At 41.8% G+C, this 21,650-nt stretch overlaps 4 protein-coding genes across 6 annotated transcripts in view; 2 read left to right on the top strand and 2 right to left on the bottom strand.

Moving 5' to 3' along the window:
* GLT8D1 (glycosyltransferase 8 domain containing 1) overlaps nt 1-1,012 on the bottom strand; it is a 15,448-nt gene extending 14,436 nt beyond the window's left edge. Inside the window, exon 1 of the mRNA XM_027640375.1 lies at nt 995-1,012. The gene's annotated coding sequence lies outside the window, so the exon portion shown is untranslated. The remainder of the gene's footprint in view (nt 1-994) is intronic.
* On the top strand, nt 168-2,788 carry SPCS1 (signal peptidase complex subunit 1). The gene is made up of 4 exons (XM_027640381.1): nt 168-292; nt 1,201-1,260; nt 1,585-1,671; nt 2,601-2,788. The coding sequence occupies exons 1-4, from the start codon at nt 257-259 to the stop codon at nt 2,721-2,723; spliced, it is 306 nt and encodes a 101-aa protein (XP_027496182.1). The 5' UTR covers nt 168-256; the 3' UTR covers nt 2,724-2,788.
* A 955-nt stretch (nt 2,789-3,743) lies between these two features.
* NEK4 (NIMA related kinase 4) lies at nt 3,744-20,912 on the bottom strand. Of its 3 annotated transcripts, none has more exons than XM_027640371.1 (16): nt 20,748-20,912; nt 15,145-15,411; nt 13,964-14,161; nt 12,985-13,092; nt 12,212-12,366; nt 11,469-11,610; nt 10,162-10,587; nt 9,686-9,739; nt 9,314-9,454; nt 8,362-8,502; nt 7,910-7,973; nt 7,405-7,511; nt 6,242-6,330; nt 5,399-5,604; nt 5,137-5,270; nt 3,744-4,714 (listed from the first exon to the last, which is right to left on the bottom strand). In XM_027640371.1, exons 2-16 carry the CDS (start codon nt 15,256-15,258, stop codon nt 4,622-4,624), a joined length of 2,172 nt encoding a protein of 723 aa, XP_027496172.1. In that variant the 5' UTR covers nt 15,259-15,411; nt 20,748-20,912; the 3' UTR covers nt 3,744-4,621. The 3 variants fall into 3 exon arrangements, with proteins under 3 accessions (XP_027496172.1, XP_027496173.1, XP_027496174.1); XM_027640372.1 differs by lacking the exon at nt 20,748-20,912 and adding an exon at nt 18,263-18,789 and having other exon boundaries at nt 4,468-4,714; XM_027640373.1 differs by lacking the exon at nt 20,748-20,912 and adding an exon at nt 18,299-18,789 and having other exon boundaries at nt 4,468-4,714.
* LOC113945801 (inter-alpha-trypsin inhibitor heavy chain H3-like) overlaps nt 19,602-21,650 on the top strand; it is a 21,300-nt gene continuing 19,251 nt past the window's right edge. Inside the window, exon 1 of the mRNA XM_027640366.1 lies at nt 19,602-19,716. Coding sequence (XP_027496167.1) covers nt 19,627-19,716 — 90 coding nt within the window. The 5' untranslated portion in view covers nt 19,602-19,626. The remainder of the gene's footprint in view (nt 19,717-21,650) is intronic.

Here is a 21,650-nt window from a genome sequence, read left to right as displayed (position 1 = left end):
AGGGATGGGGAGCGGGCGCGGAGCAGCCCCGCGGCGGCGGCAGCGGCGATGGCCGAGGCGGGAGGCGGCACCGGGGCCGGCGGGGCTCGGGGCGGGGCGGCCGGGGCGTGTTTCCGGCCAGCTCAGCAGCCGCCTTCCGCTGCCGCCGCGCCGAGCGCCGCCGCCGCCGAGACCCCGGTCCCCACCTCGCCGGGCATCGCGGGCAGCAGCGCCCTGACGAGCAGCAGCGGGAGGAGGCCGCAGAGGCGCCGCCGCCATGCTGAGCGTGTTCCGCTCCATCCCCACGCAGATGGTGGGTAGGGCCCGCCGGGCCGCGGCACCGGGGGACTGCGGGAGGGATGTCCCCTGCGGGGGTGGGTGTCCCCTGCATCCCCCGCGGGGTTGGTACCTGCGTGCGAGGCACGGAGGAGCTGCAGGGTGAATCCGTATAATTCCGGTTTATGAGCTGGGAAGCGGAAATTTAACGTGCTCTAATGCAGAGCTGTGCAGGGGACATCCCTCCGTGCTTTCCCGCCTGGGCTATAGACAGAAGGCAACGCGTGCTCGCTGAGAGCCAGGTTTTCTAAAGTCATGCAAACTCTGGAGATCACCCAGTGCAACCCCCTGCCCAAGGCAGGGGCACCTGGAGCAGGTGACACAGGAACAAGTCCAGGTGGGTTTGGAATGTCTCCAGAGAGGGACACTCCACACCCACCCTAGGCAGCCGGTTCCAGGGCTCTGCCACCCTCACTGCAAAGAAGTTCTTCGTCGTGTTGAGGTGGAACTTGTGTTTTAGTTTAGGGCTGTTGCTCCTCATCCTGTCTCTGGGCACCACTGAAAGGAGTCTGGCACCATCCTCTCGGCACTCGCCTTGGAGACATTTACATGCATTAATGAGATCCCCTCTAAGTGCCACACACTGTATCCCCCCAGCCACACACTCTGCCTTGGTGTTACAGCTTTTTCTTAGTGATGTTAAGCTGACTACAGTGATATTTTGAACTGGCATTACTACCTTGAACAGGCAGCACTTGCTTCTGTTTCCAGGTGGTGTGGTCGAGCCTGCAGGGTAGGTGTTAGAAAAGTAATTCCAGTCTGGTTTGAAAATTGAACAAAATTCAGAGAACCTGTGGTCAGGCTGAGTGTGGGCTCTAACCTGAAGGAGTTTAAGGGGCAGGTTTGTGTTTTGAATAACTGACCAAAAAGTGTCTCTTTTCACAGGACTACAAGGGTCAAAAGTTAGCAGAACAGATTTTTCAAGGAATCATTCTTGTCTCTGCAGTAAGTATATTAGAACTGTGGGTGAGAACATAAAAGGAGTATTTTGTTTTCTGATTTTACAAACATTTTTTTTCTGATTGTTTGGGGTCACTAAAAGCTTTAGACAAAATCAGAGGGGCTGTCATGCATTAAAACTTTACATCTCCCCCTGTTTTACTTTCATTATTGGCCAGCAATTTTGAAAAGGTTAGAAAGGTGGAGGAACTGTGCTTTTGAAAAACCTGTATTCTCCTGCTTCCTCCCCTAGCCCCCCAGTTTAATCATGGCATGGGAAATGTTTTTCTTCATTTAGAGCTTGATTTTTTTAATATACTTTTTTCCCAGGTAATTGGTTTTATCTATGGATACGTCACTGAACAGTTTGGATGGACTGTCTACATAGTTATGGCTGGATTTGCTTTATCATGTTTGGTAAGAATTTTTTGTCTGCAAACTAGAAAATATATGCACTATTTAACATGGAATAATAGTTAAACTAAGAGGCTGTCAGCACAGACTAATGTTTGCTATGTAATTCAGATTGTTAATAGGTATTTGTACTTCCTTTGATCTGCAGAAAGTGCTCTGGAGGCCAGTAAGTGCCTTTTCTGAAATGCTAGCAGGATTTTAGAGAACACTGCAATTAAGTATTGGGTTTGAGTATATTTTTCACTTCAGTTAAATGTTACTGTTAAGTCCAACTAACAGCATTGGTAATAGAAAGGACAGTGAGGCTTCCTGTGCAGTAGGAGCTTGTCACAAGAATTCTGCAGCTGGCCCATGCTGCCCGAGGAGAGCGGCAAGAAGGCAGAGTATGGAATTAGAGGAGTAATTCCTTATTCATACACAGGAGGTGTCCCATGCCAATTGGGGCACACTGAATCCAGTCTTACACGTGGTTCTTAAGCTTTTCAAGAGTTCAGATACAACAGGATTTGACCAATCACTACGTAACTCACTCACACACACACAACTGCTTTGAAAAGCCACTATAATTCTCTGGCATCATCATCCATCTGCTCCTTACTTACTTTAGCATCCCTGAGTTGTTCTGGCCAGAGTTAGTGATCCATGATGCCAGGCAAGGGGAGGGTCTCATAGCAGTGTTGGGATGTGCTGGGATGCTGGTGTCACCTCGGGAGTCCCTTTTTCTTCAGGGTGGGTGCTGTCCTCCTCCTTGCAATGACCTGGGGTCATGACCACGCAGTATAAACTGTAAATACACGTGCCTTTATAGCGTGAAATTGTGTGAGTTTTCTTAGACAGAACAGTTAAGGATTAAAGATTTTCCTAACAAGCTGTACAAAACAGCTCTTTAGCGTCTCAATGTACATGTTCTGACTCCATCCCTTGTCTCCCAGCTGACGCTCCCTCCGTGGCCCATGTACCGCCGCAACCCCCTCAAGTGGCTGCCTGTGCAGGAGTCGGGCACAGAAGACAAGAAGGCAGCAGACAGAAAGCCAAAGAGACACGCTAAAAGCTAAAAGTTACGGCTCTTCACACTGTTACTTTGTTAAATTTTGTTAAATGAATTTCCACTGGGAGATACTTCTTGGCTTAGTTGTTTGGTTTTTTTAATTAGTGCTTTGTATCCTGACATCCACCAAGCCCCGCAGAGAGCGTGAAGGCTCTGAAGCTGCTCTGGAGCTTCAGCGAAGTCACTGAGAACACAAAGATGGGCAAAGGGTAAAGCAAATACCTGATGAAATTCTTCTGTGCTGTATTCATCTCTCAGCCCCCTGTAAAAGATTGCTCACACAGGTAGTTAATGTATCAGACTAGCCTCTCTGATAGTTTAGACAAATTTGTTCCCTGTCCTCCCTGTAGCATTCAGTTACTGGATGTTCCCCCCCCCTCCCCTCCACATTAGCTGGTACCCCTTCTTTGGCAGAATACATCATGATTATGATTCTGTGTGTCTAAACACTGTACAGTAATTTATGTAACTTACATTTTTTCCAGTTAATATTTCAGTTTCCAGCACAAGTTGTACTGCCTTTTGCAACATCTTCTTAGCTGCAGAAACTTAAATAACTTTAGAAGGCTACTGGAGGTCACATCTCACTCAAGTATTTTAGTAAAAAGGAACACAGTGAATCAAACCAAGTCCAGTTAAGCTACTGTTATAGCATAAAAGATAATACAGACCTGGACTTATACTGAAATATTTCTAACCATGTGTAAAACAAGCTGGTAACAAGTACTGTGAAACAGTACATACCCCACAGCTCTGAAAATCACTAAGAACTGCAGACTGTTCTGGGATAGGAGACTGAAGAGTGGCATTTTTTGTTTAAAATAAATTTCCCTGGGAAGAGAAAAAGTAACATTTTGACTCTGCAAAATACAATAGCTCTTGAAACATTGTAACTTGAGCATCTAGTACATGAGAGGCCACAGGATCCATAGGTGTGGCATTTTTTTTTACTACTGACTCATGTTGGTAACCCCCCTCACAGGTGCTGGAGGTCACAATATTTCAGCTACAGGCAGGAAGAGAGACAGGTTGTTCATTTAGAATTTTATTTTACAAATTCAATTTATTTGACTTCTTTATCCTTTAAAAAGAACATGTGCTTTTTCTGTAAGGATGGAACACAACAATGCCTGGGGGTGTGTAGCAAGACAGTCGGGATGCAAAGAAAGGGAAAAGCTAAGACATCTATTTCTGTATGTGATTCTGGTCTTGGGCACTTGCATTCCTAAAAGGAATTACTATTTGTAAGGCAAAGGGATTTCTCCAGCTGGGACCATGGTAACCATGGCTGCATTCCTTTCAAACATTTCCAGACTTACTTTATCCAGTTACCAAATGCTTTCCCCCACCTTGGCGACTGCCTCAGCAACAAAACACAAAAGCAAAGTCTCTCCTTAAAAGCAGTACAGCCACCCCCTTTAGCACTTGGGCTTGGCAATTTCCAGCATTTTGGTTCTACCAAAATTAGTAATTATTTCTCTTGCTAAGTTTTCACAACCATCTGATGCGGTATCACACCAGAGCCTTGGCAGAGATTTTGTTACTCTATTTATGTGACCATACCAAAAACCTTTTGCTATGAGAAATTCAAAACCAAAACATAATTTTTTTTGGACTCTCCTTAGTATACAAAACTTGGTACCCATCCCTATGTGCATCTACGAAAAGCAACTTTTTAAAGTTTCATTAAGAGAATAAAAACTAAACTAACAGTTTCTTTTCTGAGAAAGTGATAGCCTGGTTCACAGTTTAACATGAAAAATATTACTACAAACTCTAACATTTTCTGCAAGTTCACCTCCTTGTTCCAGCAAAGGAGATCAACAGGTAAACGTGCTTTGTAAGCTGGTCCAGTCTGTCATATGGGCTATAAAAGAGTCCTTTTCTCTAAGGAAAAGATTCTGGTCAGAGCTTCACATTTTCTTCCAGAAATTTCAGGTGACGAGCCTTCGCGCTGTAACTCACGTACTTGTCTCCCATGTGCTCCCGCAGCTGCAGCTGTTCAGAACACACACAAAACAAAGCCCACAAAACTTACTGACGTGCACAAAAAGCAGGAACTACCAAAATATTAAATATTAACTACCAGATATTAACAAAAAAAAAAAAATACCAGGGCACTCAACTGAAAGCAGCACGCGAAGCTTGGCGAGGAGATGAGAGGAAAGGAAAATGAAAGTCTTTGTTGTCTGAAGGCAAGAGAGTTCCAAATCCCACCCAACAATTGAAAATATAAATCAGATCTTCACAGGTTACAAATGAAATACTGCATGGGTAAGATAGAAAATTACAATGCCTGCCCATGACTACATAAAGACTTTCTGGAATCAAGGTTTACCCTGTGTCAATAGGGTAAAGACACTGCTCATTTCTCTAGGTTTATGAAGAAATTAAACTATTTTACTATGAAAGACATTCACCTCTCTTTTTGCTTCATCATCATCTTCCATGATTCTGTACACCTCCTCAAGAAGTTTCACTCCCAATCCTTGCACCACATCAGATCTCAGGATTTCAACCATTCTCCTAATCTTGTCAGGAACTGTTAACATATCTATTAAAAATAAAACACAATTAAAAATCAATGCAGTAATAATTACTTTCAGCACAGACAATTTTCATACTCTGCAGAAGAATATGGAATAATAGTAATTATTACCACGGAATTCCAGAGCAACAGACCTGAAGGAATCTCTTCGATGTTTAATTCCTCTGATTCATCAGGTAATTTTCCATGCAAAATCAAAGTGTCTCGATATTTTTTATGGAGTTTAAACTCTGGGGCTGGAGTTGAGGTTCCACAGTACTCAGAGTTCTCCTTAGAGTCCATTTTCAGTGTCCAAGTCATCAGCTGCACCAAGTCATTCATTTCATTCACATTGCTTTTCCTAGGAGATGTAATTCAGTCATCACTTATGATGCAACTTCCACCCTACAGTCCAAGTACTTCCAATAATTTTAGTAAGGTCCTAGTAAGTATTCCATGTTAAATTACTTCTTGTGGGGCAGTTTTATCAATAGCAACACCAGCAGTATTCTTTCTAACAAAGGCTCAGAGCCCTGTCAGCCTGTAAAAATCCACACCCCTACTGGCTGCTGCCAACTCTGTAGCTGCACCTCCAGTAATGCAACAAATTGCAGCTTTTGGAAAGCTGCTTACACTGACAAAATCAGAAATAAATTCAGCCTCATTCACAGTGGAAAGGAAGCACATTGGCACCTTTTAATTAATGCTTTTAGTGAATCCTGACAGTACTTGTCCCTTGATGCTGGAAGACTGGTTTTCTGGGAAGCTACAGCTGACAAAAACCAGAGGCACAAAATTACATCCCAGGAAGTTCAGCATGGAACAGAAAGACAGTCACAGAAAGACAATAATTAAATGGAATTCTTTTCCTTAACACACCACATACTTCTTCAATCTCTCACTATGTGGAGACGAAAGTATGAAAGTCACTTTTTTTCCAGTCCAAATCGAGGTCTAATATAGCAGTGAAAACTCTTGAAGAGTATTAAAATACTTACCTCTCCTTGGAATCACCATCAGACTTGTCTGTAGAGCTTGTGGAAGAGCTCAACTCATCATCAGACAGGCAATGGGTTTCTTTCTTTTTCTACATGAAGAGGGAATAAATGACAAAAATTCTAATAGTTGGAAGTAATTTAGCAATATTTAGCAGTAATTTATACTGTTCTTATGTGGATGAAACACTTTTAACAAGCATATTTTTACACACTCTTACTGATAATATTTAAAAGGTATAACCTTTGGTTTTAAACACAAGTTAATACCCAGGGCATCATGAACATACTTCATGAAATGCTGATGTGACTACTGTGACATCTCAGTCACAAACCATTGCAAATGCTTCACCAGTATCCCAATTAAATCATGTATCTCTGTCAGTTCTTTGCCAATTGTATTAAAAAGGCATCACCCCTAGCCCAGCTATTTGTCTTTAAGACACATTTAAAAAATACTATTAAAATACATTTTCATCAGTTCAGTAAGTTCCCAGCATTCCCTGGGATTTCAACCACTTGGTTTCAAAAGCATCACCAGCATATGCACATACAACCAGCCTGTACCCCTGTAACCTCAGTTTGTGATTGTACACAACTTTTTGCATTTAGGTAACAGTTCTAAGCAAACACACATAGGTAAAACATGCAAAACACTTTCCAGGGAAGTGCTGAGCTGAGAAAATCTGAATTTCAGACTCAAATTTCTTCACTGTCCCTCTTCTGCATTTAACTACAGATTAAAAAAAAAAGTTCAACACCACAAACAAAGCAAAATCAGAGGCAGCAGGTAGTGTGTTGTTAACAGGAATTTAAAGCAGACTATTGATCTGTAACCAAAGCATAGTTCAGGATAAACTTCTTCCCTTCCAAAATAAAATACACTGTAATTTAGAGAGTCTATAGGAATCAGCAAGAGATGCCTAGTTATCTCTGACAAAGTGGAGTGAAAATGCACAGGAAGCCTGCAATGTTAAACTGATCTGGCCAAACAAAGTGGATTAGAGATCCATGCCCCATCCCAGGCCTTACAAAGCAGTATTTACAGAGAACTGTGCACTCTTAGTTACACGGAGTTTCTTCCACGCAGATTTGTTTTAAATATCACCTTCTTCCCAAATTATGCCTTCACTTAAACACTTGAAAGGCACATGACCCTGCTTTACCTGGGAAATACTGGGATCTGATGAGGACTGAGCAACTTTAACACAGTTTTCCACGTGTGATTTTGCTTCAACTACTGCACCATTTGACGACCGTCTTGCTGGAACCACTGGAAGGACATTTTTACAATATTTACAACCTATCCACATGTATTTTGAATAAGTTTCATGCTCATGCAAGAAAAAGTCTATCACCTGGCAGAAGGCAGGCAGGTAGGTAGGTATTCTGCTAAGGGAAAACATTGAAGCTTCTGTCTGAAAGGTGAATATTCTGTGTTTCATGTACATTTCCAAGACAAGTTATCACCACAGAACACAACTGAACATAACTGACTAAGCAGCAGAAAAACACGGGCATGTTAACAGAAATTTTTATCTAATACAGAACTAGACCCTTAGGGCATCTTTCTGAAGATGGCAGTGAAGAACAAACAAGTTATAATTTCTTCACAAAGAAGTTATTAGCCCACTTATACATAAAATGTTAATATGTAAACATAAAAGTTACCAGAGGGAAGCATCTCCCGAGACTGTTTCAGCCTCCTTCGCTCTCTTGCTGACAAGGGCCGCTCCTGCAAAGGAAGTTAATTTGATATTAATTTGCAATCACCATAATGGCTTCTGTTATCTAATCACTGATAAAGTGAAGACTCCTTTTCGACTGACACGGGGGAGAGAGAGCTATTAGAGCAGACCTCCTGATCATCTGACAAATGCTTCATTATTTAATACAAAATGGTCTGGTGCTATGAGACCAGTCTGCACTCTGGGAAAGGGGGTTCCAACCTCCACCGTTCAGCAAGGCAGCTGCTCATCCTGCACTGAGCAGGTGCTTGACAGGACTTCCATTAGGTAGGAAGCTACTACACATTTATTAACTCACTGTGCATACACTCAAAGTACAAACTGCTCAGAAGGAATGAGAGACAAAAGCAAGCAGACCCAGTATCCAGCACTAACCATTGGAATGGCAGCTTGACTGGCTTTGGCACCATTTCCAGGCTCAGAGGCTCCAGCACTGTGCTGCTCTGCACACCTCTGGGCTGTCCTCGTGTTCACATCAGAAGGAACTGGCAGCGGTCGAGGAGAAACTGTTCTGAACTTGACAGAGAAGTGAGCAAGAGTTTATATATTGTTTTTATTACAAGTTTAAGTACTCTGCAATCTAGAAGACATTTTTGCATGGTAAAGCTGGATGCCAGATGTTTTGAATCCTACTGTAAACTCTGCACATCTCCCAGCATCATCCTTCCCTCTCCACATTTCTGCTTGCATCCATTTCCCTTCTCTCCATTCCTACATCTTGTCCCCCTCCTCACAGACTATTTTTCAGCCAATGCCTTCGCAACCACTGTCCCAACCCTCAAACAGGAAAACCCAAGAGATAAACAGGGTATCAATCACCAATCACCCCCTTCTCTATCCTTGTAGAGCCAGTGCCTTTCCCCAAAGCAACCTCTCTGCTCAGTATGGAAGCATTGACAGGAGCCCTGTCCCATGTTCACGCCAAGATTTTCTTCCTACAGTTTGCACAGGGCAGCCAATACATGTGTCTGTTCTAAAGTACTGGTAAGGTACCACACACCTCAAGCAGCCTTATCAACAACAGTCAGGAAAGGCACTGACTTGTGGTCACAAAAGTGAGAAGTCCTGATGGAATTTTCTAGGGAAGACTGCAGCACAACAAAGGCAAAGCCCATCTGGCACAGCCACCTCACCCCTGTGAGATTTTCAAACAGGCTGCTTCTAACAGTGCTCTGCATTTTGTAACCAATGAAGTTATACAGGTACACATCAAACAAGAAAAGCATTAAAACACCCACCCTCTTTTAAAAAACAGGTCCCACTTTTAAAGAGGAAAAATGCAATAGTCTTAAAGGAAAGAGGAGAGTTATTTTTTGAGTGTCTGCACCTTCTCTGAGCAGCCTTCAGCCAGCTCTCTTCTCTTCTGCTGCTGCTGCCATGAGAGAGAAGGTTCACTGACAGAGCTATGAGGTTCCAAATGGAAGGTTTTTCCCTGAGCATCTCCTGAAGCTCCACGACTGGCATCATCCTAATAAGTAAAAAAGTGTTTTTAAAAAATGTAGACATGGCATTTCCAGATTTACATGTACACAAAAAAAAAAATAAAAAAATCACAGAGGCCACTTGACTGTTTGGACTGTAACCACCTTAACACAGCACAGGTGCAACCACAATAGACTCTTATTTGATAGACTGTTAGAAAAAATACCTTCTGTACCAGCATTTCTAAGCTACTAAACCTTCAAGGAAGGACACTTACTTGAATAACAATGGGAACAAAGGGTCCTACCAGCTCTTCAGTAGAATCCAAGCTCTACAACAAATAATGGTTTCTCATTAGAAAAGTGCCTATGAAAATCTCATTGTAGATCAAAATGGAGTGAAAAGACAATCATCACCAATTAGCTCCCCACCCAAATCAGGACAAACTCGAGATCAGCCTATTTAGTACACAGAACAAAGAAATTACAAAACAATTCTTACCCTTCTTTTGAGTTGGAAAAGTAAACTGTTGTTCTCTGTAAAAACAGAATTTCCATCACCCAGATGGAAAGCCCAAAACTCCTTCACATTGTTGCCTTTGCAAATCTGAAGCCAAGGCTCCTAACTACTTAAGAATCTCAGTAATTGCATCAGCAGCATCCTACTCTGACAGAAGGACATATGCAGCAGCTGTCCAAATTTTAAGAGCTGGTCATTAGTTAAGTCTATTTCAAATAAGCATAAATGCATTACCAGGTCAGTCTGCTTTTGGTCTTTTGATACAGGCTGCAGGAGTTTCAAAGTGTCATCATTATCTTCTACAGCATTAACAGAAGACAGCTGTGACTCAACTTTTTCAGCTTTAGAAGCTTGTTTTGCTCTTTGCTGTGGTCCATCTTCCTTAACTGGTGGGCTATGAGATGTTATTTTAGAATTGCCTGGAACATTTAAATACTTTGCTTTATTATTCTCTGGGATACACTCACTGCCACACTTCTCACTTCCATGCTTTGTCCTTTCAGATGGGAAGATATCAATGTTCACTTCACTGATTGTAGCTATGGAATCTCCCAGGTTGTTCAGATCATTATTGCTTGGTTTTCTTTCCACCTCAACAACTGGCTTCTCTGAGGGACAAAATTTGGTGGCTTTATATTTGATGATGCAATCCTTCTCATTCTAGAATTAAAAGGAAAACAAAAAAAATTAATTACTTTTCAGGTGTTACACACATATGAAAGAATTCTCTAAGCCCCTGAAGAAAAAAATCAAGAATACAGCAGATATAGAAACTGCAAGGAAATTATGATCAACTACAGATTGAGAGCCTCACAAAAGTCAATTTTTAAAGAGGTACAGACTGGATTTGCAATTCACTTGTTTCAGGTATTGGTTTATACACATGGAGTACAACCACTTCTCACCAGGTCATGAAAGAAAAGCTGGACTCACTTGGCTCTTCCTTAAGGGAGGTGCCAATGAGCACCAAGTTTAAGATGTACTACACCACATACGTTCAGTATTTCCACATTTAAAACTCAAACCCAGAGTAGCAGACTCATTATAGAAAATAAAAAACATGCACAAGATAAACCATTACAAAAGAATTGTTCTAAACACTGGAAAGAATTTCAACAATAAATAATTTTGGTTGTAAGTATAATTAGTTTAAGTATATGATTTTGATTGGAAAAAATGATTGCTACTTGTCATGAAATACTTGACCCCAAATACTCCATGAGTAATTCATACAGTGACCCTCAAATGAAAAACCAGGAGTTGTTTAATTAACATCTTAAAGACATTGCAATTACTTTTGCTGATCCACAGCTGATAATTTACTTCCAACTCTTGCCTAAACACAATTCTTTCCTTAATATGAGTTTTACAAATTCCTAGGAATCAGATCTACATTCTCAAAAATGCTCAAGGTACTTCTTACAAAACTGATTTTTTTTTCTCTAGAAAAAGCAAGAGGGATTTGGTTTTGGTTGGGTTTTGTTAATGTTGTTGGTTTATTGTTTAGGGTTTTTTTAAAGAAAAAAAAATTAATGTCTCACAACTTTGTATTTCCTGGCTTGCTCAGGGGAGTGGTTTTGGTGTGTAACATTCCTGCTGTGAGACTCATTCTTTGCTGAGATGACAGAACAAGGATCTTTAGGTTTAGAATTCACTGTTTTCTTCTGGTTTCTAGCTGCTTTCCTGTAAAGAAAATCAAAGTGGCTCATTCAATCACCATCAACAAGGTCTAAAGACAGTCCTTTACATTATGCTAATTAAAAAAAGTCCACTTCACTATAAAGCTTTCACACTAAGAGTATGAGATACTGGGCTTTTTTCAACAGGCTGTGCACAACATCCTCATTTTCATTTCTAGAAAAGGAGCTTAAAAACACGACTCAGACTCTGCCAGCAACGTGTACTTGTTCTGCAGATCATCAAGGTCAGTCCTGTCTGGGAGCAGTAACATAACTAAACCTGACAAAGAAAAAAAATTATATCAGTGGATATCAAAAGGAACTTGTTTTAGCAACTCCCAGATGATAAACGGCCTCAGAGAACTTCTGCCTTCCTAACCATTGCACAGTTTTACTCTGTATTTGCAGAATACAGAGTAATTTCTACTTTCCACTCTAATTCCCTCCTATTTCTCAGAGAGTGCAAAGAAACTCGTGTTCATACACCGCACATAACACAACTCCTTTCATCCCTCTACAACAAAAAAAACCAGGAAAAGCTGTAAAACAGAGACAGCAGCAACATGAAGATTTTGCACAGAATCACTCAAAGGAAAATATCTTACGCCTTTGTGGCTTCCAAAAACAAAGAAATCTGTTGCTTGATATACGGCTGCCGCAGGATGCTTTTCACACTTGGTCGTTCCTCGGGTCTTTTACTGAGCATGGTTTGGATTATTGCCACCAGCTGGGGGCTGTAATCCTGTGGCATGGGGGGCAGCTGTGAAAGCAAAGGGGAGCCTGACATTATTTAACTTATTATTTATGTCCAGCTACACGCTTTGCACAAAAAAATAAACCCACTGTTGAAGTGCTCAAAGCTACCCGAGTGCTTAATGTTAAACAGAACACAAACTCCAAAGTGTTTGCATAAGAACTGTTTGTATTTTTGCATTAATATCATCAGCTAAAGTTCTGTAAAAAATTACATAAATTATATAAAATTATAAAAATTAAATCCTTATTAATTTCATTATATGCTAAAGCAAGATAGATACTTAAATAAGCTAATCTTACCTAACAGGAAAATGGCATCTTGTGGAGAGCAATTTAATTTTTTACACAATGTTTAAACTAGAAGAAAATTAAGAAATTAATCTCAGAACTTTGGGAATTAATCAATATACTAGTTATACAAAGGGGTAACAAGAAACTCTAGCAATACCTACAGATGAGTGACTCCCTTGGCCTCATTTTACATCTTACAACATAATGATGACGCAGGTAACAGGCAAACTATTTTTAACTCCATGTAATATTTCTGATGAAAAACGATAATCTCAAGTTCTAGACAGAAAAATCAAGCCACATATAAAAAATTTATATAAAAAATGTTTACCTTTCCTTCAATAATTCGATAAACCAAGGAGTTCATGTCTTTAGCATTGAAGGCGTGTTTCAGCGTAGCCATCTCATAAACACAGCAGCCCAGTGCCCAAACATCAGACTGGAAAAAGGGAAAAAAATAAATTTGGGGGACTTTTTATTAATTGTACAAGTTTTATCTCCAGACTCAGTCATCTGCTTTCAAAGAGGCCTTTAATGACATTAAACTAATTAAGACCAAACCCCATCACAAACTTTTGGCTTCACTCTCTTATTTTTAATTTTGATCAGCTGAGCTACTTTCTTCCATTTATCACCTTTTTTTTCCAAAAAGAAGGGCAGAAACTAGGTATTTGTAGCAGGGTTTGCTTGTTTTCTTTCTTAGTACAATATCAGTTCTAACAGGCAAATGAAAATATTCTGATTTGTCATTGGAAGAACAGTTTCTTCTCAACTCTTGCTCACTGCAGACATTCATATTTATGGTGTGTGTAGCTTGCAGCAAGAGCTGAATAGGGAACATGTTTGCTTTATTCTGTTAGATTTTAAATTCACAGTAGCACTGCTTATTCTTCTACTTAAAACTGCCTTTTCTTTTTTAATGCTGCCCTCATGTCAAATAGAAACTACTGAGTATAAAGCTTCCTGTGTGATACATAAATTTGGAATATGCATCTAACATTGTGATACTTCTGTTCCCACTGCCCTGCTGTGAGAGGTGCAGGCAGCCTGCTGAACAAATGGGCTGTGATAACTTATCACATGCCATGGATTCCCAAACAATTCCAGAAATAAAGGCACCTACAAATCTCTCTCCTATTTTTTTTGTTTGGTCTCTGGGAACATTAAAAAGAGCTGGAAGCAATAAAAAATTAAAACCCGTAGATAAGATTGCAGTGTTCTCAGACAAACAAAACAAGGTGCCTCACAAAACAGAAAATAAAAATACATAAATATACATATATCATAAAAATACATATATCATACTCTACCTTGTGGTTGTAGGGTTTGTTGGAAAAAAGTTCAGGGCTCATGTAGTAGGGGGTGCCTATGAGGGTGCTGGCCATGTCATACTGGTTTTCCAACACTCTGGCTATTCCCAGGTCACCCACTTTGATTATGTTTGTTCGTGTCAGGAAAATATTTTGAGTTTTAAGATCTCTGTGCAGAATGTGCTTTTCATGTAAATACTGGGGAGGACAAAAAAAACCACATAAGAGTTAATTAACTCCTAATTCGTTCCTCTGCACTGAAAAGTAAAATCTCATTACACGAGTCAAAGAGGGAACACACAAAAGCAGAGGAGACCCATAAATCACTCTCTAAGTCAGGAGTGCCCTGCTAGTACAGTATTAGCAAATTAACATTAAGAATTACTTATAACAGGCACAGGTCCAAAATTTGGCACTCTTTACCTACATCTCCCTGTGTGGCTCTTGTAAGTCAGCAGAAAAGAAGAATTAAAAACGTAAGGTTAAGACTCAAACTGTAACAGTTTCTGCTGCTTCCATTTCTTGACAATCTTAGTCTGAAGTATAAAATCTCAGTGGAAATTACAATGTGAGCTTTGTGTAAACAGGGAAGGAAATCAGTCATAATGAACAAGAACAGGCAGCACTGTAGACTTATGTATGTTTGATCACAACAGCCAACTTTTAGGTAGAATTTTCTTTCCAATTTCTTATTCTTTAGTGTTGACATTTATATCTGGTCTTTATTGCTAGAACAATTGCCTTTAAAGTTTAATAGCCTACGATTACTAAATTTCAGAGGAGTAAGACAAGATTTAATAGAAATTAATTAATAGTCTAAATTTAACATTAAAAAACACCAACAAAACCACAGAAAACGCTCCTGAAATAATCTGCCTCCCCCTTTCTTTTTCCCTCCTCAAAAACTACATTTAACCTAAACTTTCAGACCAGAGAAGCATTTCAGACTAGAGTTGCAAACACCCTGGAGGTTACCACTGTCCACTGTGCTACAGAGTTATGGACATAAAATATGATAGAACCTTCTTACTTCAAATATTTTATTTGACCGTAGTGACCTGGGAGCATTTTTAATACACTAATAACCACTGTATTTAGATGTTATCCAGCCAAACAGGACTTCAATAAATGCAGAAAGAGTCAAATTAGGTTGAAGGTGACAAATTTATAGTTTATTTTACCTGCAGTGCCATGGCAATCTGGACAAACCACTCCACCACCTGATTCTCAGGCAGGAGTTTGCCCTTCTGCTCCTTAAGTTTGTGGTAGAGGTCTCCTCCCTCACAGAAGCCCATGACAATGTACAAGTGGCCATCCTGCCCCTGCCAGGACTCTCTGTAGGTGACGATGTTGGGGTGTCTCAGCTGGGACAGCAGCTGTGCCTCCTGCTCTGCCGCTCTCCTCTCACGGCTGGAAACATTTCTGAGGTTTAACTTTTTGATGACATACTGGAAAAGAAATGGCAAGATGTAGTACAAGGGATCAAGGTGACTGTGTAGAAGCTCCAGGGAATTTTCCAGGTCTCAGGGAAACACAGTATTTGAAACTCCACTCTTTATTCTACGTGGAGGCTGCAGTTTAACAGTTATGCACCATTTCTACCCTTATACAACAAAAATGGAAGAACTGTGGCCATTCTGTTCATCCACCTGAATACAACTCTGCATAGGAATTTTGTGGTTTACTTTCTTTTGACCAATGTTCATGTTTATCTTCCCCTCCACCATTCTCATTTTAAATGTGTGTCTTTTGTTCATCTCTTAAGCCTGAAATACCTGTTTGTGCACCACAGTTACACTCAAAAAGGGCCACTTCAATAGTTACTTTAAATATACAATAATAAGGAAAGTATATAGTCACATGCAAAAAATTACAATGATGTCTAGGATAAAAGTTAGCTGAAAGAGACAAAAGGTCTTGTGGTCATTCCTAAATTTCTTTTATTCTGTATTCAGATGGGTTAAGAATTTTTCAAAGCTACACATAAAAGCTGCCATTGACCTCCCTAATATGTACTATTGTAATTCTAAGCAATTTCAGGTTTTAGCAAAAACATAGATGAGACAATAAAATTCACAGCACACTTTTATAACCCACAGCACCAATACTTAATTCTGGCCCCATCCCAATGTAAATTTTGTGGTAATCACTTTAAGGTATCAGCTTCCATGGAAGAAGTATGCCATGGTTACACCTGACCCCGCTCTTATCTGAGAGCTTTTAAATCAAAACTTCTAAAAAAATTTTTTACTTGCTGAATTTCAGCATCCTCAGCGATTGTTCAGTGCTTGCCGCCCAGGCTGGGCCTATTAATTAGCCCAACACATTTAATTAGTGCTAAGGAGATGCCCTATATACCAAGGGAACCAATTACCCAGAAAATCCACACCACCTCATGACTTTGTGTTTCAGAAATCTGCTGGATGGATATAACCTGTGATGGTGCAAAGCTTCCAGAAGGAATATCACAAAACTAATTGTGTAGAGAATAATCTAAGTTTAAAATAAAATGGAAATGCTGCAACTACTGTGTTCTACATGGCAAGTCAACTACAGTTCTATCTTTGAGCACAGAAACCAAAAGCTTTTAGTTTTATATCAGCATCTTCTAGATCATACACTACCAAAATGCAAAAACCACATGTATTAGCCTTATTTTAAACTCAGCATTGATTATATTTGGTTTAATGAGCATGTTCTCCTGGCAAGATTCCCATGAAATCTATTGCAAAGCTCTTCTGCCTTATTTGATACCTAATTGTGTACAAAGTGCATTTCATTTTGTTTTAAACATTTAGAGCCACTTGACTTTCTCCACAAATAAACAGCATTCAGCTATCAGCAAATATGCTTAAATAAGACATAATTTCTTTCACAGAACACAAGGCACTATGCCAAAGCCACAACAAAAAAATCCTGATCATCTTGCTACAGAAGGAAGTTTGTAAAAGTTGGCAAAAGATAAGACACAGTAAAACACGCCAAACATTTCAGATGAAATAACGACGAACAGGAAGCAAGGCTCTTGCCAATGTTAATGACCAGCAGCACGACAAAAAATCCAAGGATCTGTATCCAGCTGAAAGTCACCTCAAAGCACTGTTTACTTTTAGGACGAGGTTAGCAGTTCTTTGAGGACATTGGACTATGCACTGTGGTGATGGCCTGGAGGGAACAAGTCCTGCCATCACTACTACCCAAACCACACGTTGTAGGGATTCACCTCTGGATTCCAGCCAGGGAACTGCCTTCATCCGGGAAGGACACACCCTCTGATCACTGCTGGGAACAAACCTTTTCCCATCATCTTCAGTACAATTCCAGGCTTAAGGCTCACACCTGAGGTTCCTGTGATACTGTTCTGTGGGTCTTCTCCATCCCCATTTCTCTAACCTCTCACATTTCCTATCAAACACCTCTGCTTTGGCCAGGCAAGACAGATTATTTCAGTTTTCCAGCAAAAATCATTGCACCTAACTCTGACACAACCAAAACTTCCCAGGCTGTGCCACAGCCAATACAGCAAACACAGAGCCCGTCTTTCTCCCACAGAGCTGATGCCAGAGAAAGCCAACGCCAGGAGCTGGTCTTCCATCCTTGCCATCATTTTTATCTCCACCACACGTGCACATCTTGAAGACATTGCACAAGCAGTAACAGGGCAAGAGCAACCTGCTCTGCCTCACACTAAGAGCAGGCTGTGCTTCCCTGTCACCCAAAGGACTACCCAAAACAGCTGTCCTCCACAAAACATGACATTATACATTAAGAAAAGGGGGGGGAAGCGTTATTTTTATTTTTACTTACATTAAGAACAAAAGTTATTTTGGGGGCTTGGCTTATCGGGGGGGGGGGGGGGGGGGGGGGGGGGGGAGGGGGAGAAGAAAAAAAAAAAAAGGGAGGGGAGAAGAGTCTTCTGCTTTTCTTTAACAAAAAGCCCTCACAGACAAAGGAGGAGAAAACGAACAGCCCAGCTGGACCAGCCCAGCTCATGTGGCTGCAGCCACATCCTGACACCAGGTGATGGTCACAGCCCTGCCTTAACATCAGGTGACGGTCACAGCCACACCCTCACACCAGGTGACGGTCACAGCCACAGCTGACACGAGGCTACATCCCTGCTCGTTCTGCCTCTGTTGCCAGGGCCACAAGCCAAGGCTGGGCCACAGCGGGGTGTCGGTGACACCCCAAGCAGACCCCGCGGCACCCCCAGCCCAGCCCAGCCCAGCCCCGGCCGTTCCCCTCACGCCGAGCCGCGGCCCCCGCCGTGCCAGCGCCCTACGACCCGCCCCTCGCTACCTGCTTGCGGTCCTGGCGGTGCCGCGCCAGGCTCACCTCCCCGTAGCTGCCCTTCCCCACGGCCCGCAGGAAGCAATAGGCAGCCAGGGACATCCTCCTCCCGCCGCCGGGACCGGGCAGCACCCGCTGCCATAGAGATGCCCGGGGCAGCCGCGGCCATGGGGCGCCCGCCGCGCAGCTTTATGCGCGACAGCGGCGCCGCGGCGGCCATTTTGGAAACGGGCGAGACGGCCATGTTGAGAGCGGGCAGTGAGCCTGAGGGATCGCTGAGGCACCGGCGAAGGCGCCGAGGGTTTCCCTCTTCTACGGCCCCAGAAACACAAGTATCCCCTCACAAACACTGCGTGACGGGCTTCCTGGGCTGCAGCTCCATGAGATCCGTGTGCTGAGCGCCGGGAAAGGCTGGCAACAGGGGCACGGTGACAGCCCAGTGGGCAGCTGTGGAATAGCACCCCACAGCAGGTCCGGCCACCTCACCTGCCATGGGCACAGCTGCCCCTGTCAGCAGCTCACAAAGCCATCCTGTCCCTTTGGGTGGGGCACAGAGTTGGTCAAAAAACATCCAGACTGGTTTAAAAGGAGCACCTGGACCTCTCCTGTGTCCCTCAGGTGGCTGAGCACCTCAGAACGCTGACTGCAGGAAAACCCCAAAATAAAATGTTTTATTATCACTGGGCATTTAACTCCCAGTCCTCAAAGTTCATCAGTGGAGATAAACCAGTTAAAAAGTTTAGGAGATAATTAACACTGTCAAGATAACAAATAGAGGAAAAGGGCCAGGCAGCTGCAGGCTGGATGGGCATTGAGGGTGCAAGATGCAACAAGACCTGGGAGCTCGGACCTGGTTTCAGCCATGAAGATGAATAAGAACTCATGTAACGGGAAGTTTCTGTACTAGGCAGGACACATCAAATAACGATATCTAAATCGAGTACCTGGGTGATAACACAGGATTACAGGAGTAGTTTTGAATAGGAGGTTACATGGGTGTCACAGGCTGCAAGCTCTGTCGTGGCTGCAGTAATTTGGGCCAGGGAAAGCCTTTAAGGAAGTATCAGAAAGATGACAGTTTTCATTTGACAAAGAGATTCTGGAGAGGAGATTAATCTCAGTTGCTCCTACAGAAATGGTGGTTGAATTTCTGTTTGAAGTTATTACATGGAAGAGACACTGCTGAAATAGTCTGTAACAGGTTCTGTAACAGTATTCTGTAGACTATGCAAATTAAAAATTCAGTGTTTGATTTTTCCCAAATGCCTAATGCTTAATCCCACTTTTCTCATTGAGTTATTTATTAACACTTGGTAAACAAAGCATTATATATTTATGCTTTGTTCCAATCTGAACCTTACTTTTTTTCCAAAATGGAAAACAATCTATTGCTTTGTATTTTATTATTGATTCCCACCTTTGCATCATCAGACGTTTTGGTAACACATATCAGAAACATCAAGGTAAGTAACCAACTGCGTATGGAGCTCCCACTCTTCATAGATTAATTTCTTGCAATTTATCAGCATTTATCAGAGAGTTCATACAGTGCTGACAGCGGGAGCTCTGTGTGGGCACAAGATCGAACTTGGGACCCAGACTGGTTGACCTCCTATCAGCCTCAGTGTTCCATCAGCTCTGAAGTTCTCCTACCTCTCTTTTTAAAAGCATCACTTTCTTCTGTTTTCTCTATCATCACCACATAGTGGTAAAATGTTTTAGTGGTTTTATATTTAAATGTGTAAAGCAATCAGTGCTGCCAGGGAACTGACTTTAGCACATTTTGCAATGCAAAATATCAGTGAAAAGATGCCTCTAAGAAGCAGAAAACAGAAATGTAACGTGGCATCAAGATAAATGCCCACTGTCCAAATGACATGGTAGGTTTTTTCTCAAAAGATTTGCGTGTTAGAACAGCATGAAATATATCTCTTAAAAATATCTGTCCCTCAAGAGGGCTGTTCTGGTTTCGATTGATCTCTGAGTAAGGCAGTGCTGCTTGATGTTTTGCCTAATTTTCTTTGGTTAAGTTACTGCCCACTACCCCTCCCCTCCATAAATTATTTTCCTCTCTCTCAGTGCTTACGTACTCCAAAAAGTTACAGAGGGCAAATCTCCTGAGGGAAGATTTTTGAGTTACTGTGTAGAACAGGACAAAGCAAATTACAATTCATTCCTGTTGATTAGGTTACGGTCTTTGCCAACATTTTTTCTTTGAAAATCAGCATAGTAACATGCCTAACTTTCAAGAATCAACTTGAGATTTAATGCTGCAAACTGGAAATGCCAATGATTCTTATTATTTAACCATTATGTAGCCCAGATATAATGTAGCTTTTTCCTGCTGATTACCATAGTACCTGTTGTTCTCTCTGTGTCTTGCAACTCTAAAGCCTTTCTAAGTGGAAAACTGACAAAGCTCTGGGCAGTGCTCCATCCATACACGCAGAACGCTATGGAAAAATCAGTTGATTCTCCCAGTTTTGTTATATACCTTGTGCAAATGTGATGTGATTGAAATGGAGGGGATTGCTTTGTAGCATGAAGGTCTCTGTCCCCACCTGTGTCCTGGCCCCAAGGAGTGTGCCAGCAGGGAATGGTGAAGTGTGGTTGGAAGCCTGGTTGGCTGATGACATTCAGGCTGCAAAGCTCCTTTTAGAGCCATAGTCAGGTAAACACAGTCGGCAGACCCAGTTCTGGTGAAAATTGAACAAAAGTCCGAATCAAAGATCCCTGTGTGTACTGACCCACCTTGTTCCTATGCATGCAGCTACTAAGGGTGGGAAAGATTTTCCTAGGTTAAAAGCAACCTGTAGAACTCCATATTCAGAGCATTCAAAGCACGGGGAGCAATGGTACAGCCATCCCTTTATGGCCCTCTCATTTTGGCAGCAGCAGGACTCCTTCAGCTCGCGGGGAGGTTTGGTTGGTGTGGCTGAGCTCCATTAGGGTTTCTTCTCCGTGGCAGCCAAGTAGCATCCCTTGGGCTGATGAAATCTTCAATGTTGCCTTAGATTTGGAAATAATTTACCTGCCTTGTTTTTCCTATGTAGCACTTAGGGATATATGCAAATACCTCATTCCTGAGGTCACTTCGAGTTCACTCTACACTCTTTGCTGAGTCTTTTAGTCACGCTGTGGTTTAGTTTCCCAAGCTGTACAATCAGGGCTTCTTTCAGCAAGTGCTGTAATGGGGGCCCTCTTTGCCTTCCCTGTTTTCTTGGGAGTTCAAATTTCTCTTTTCCCCTCCAATTTCTATAGATTTTTTGCACCTCTGTTTTTTGTTGTTGCCACACCAAAACAGTAGTGAACAAAGGAAGAATTTGTTGCTGTTGCACAACAGAAAAAACCCATACATTCTAATAACTAGTGCACCTGGCAAATGTGTAGAAACAGT

The sequence above is a fragment of the Corapipo altera genome, unplaced genomic scaffold (genome assembly GCF_003945725.1).
Source record: "Corapipo altera isolate COAL_440 unplaced genomic scaffold, ASM394572v1 55, whole genome shotgun sequence".
Taxonomy (NCBI): domain Eukaryota; kingdom Metazoa; phylum Chordata; class Aves; order Passeriformes; family Pipridae; genus Corapipo; species Corapipo altera.
This window is presented reverse-complemented; position numbering and strand designations above follow the sequence as displayed.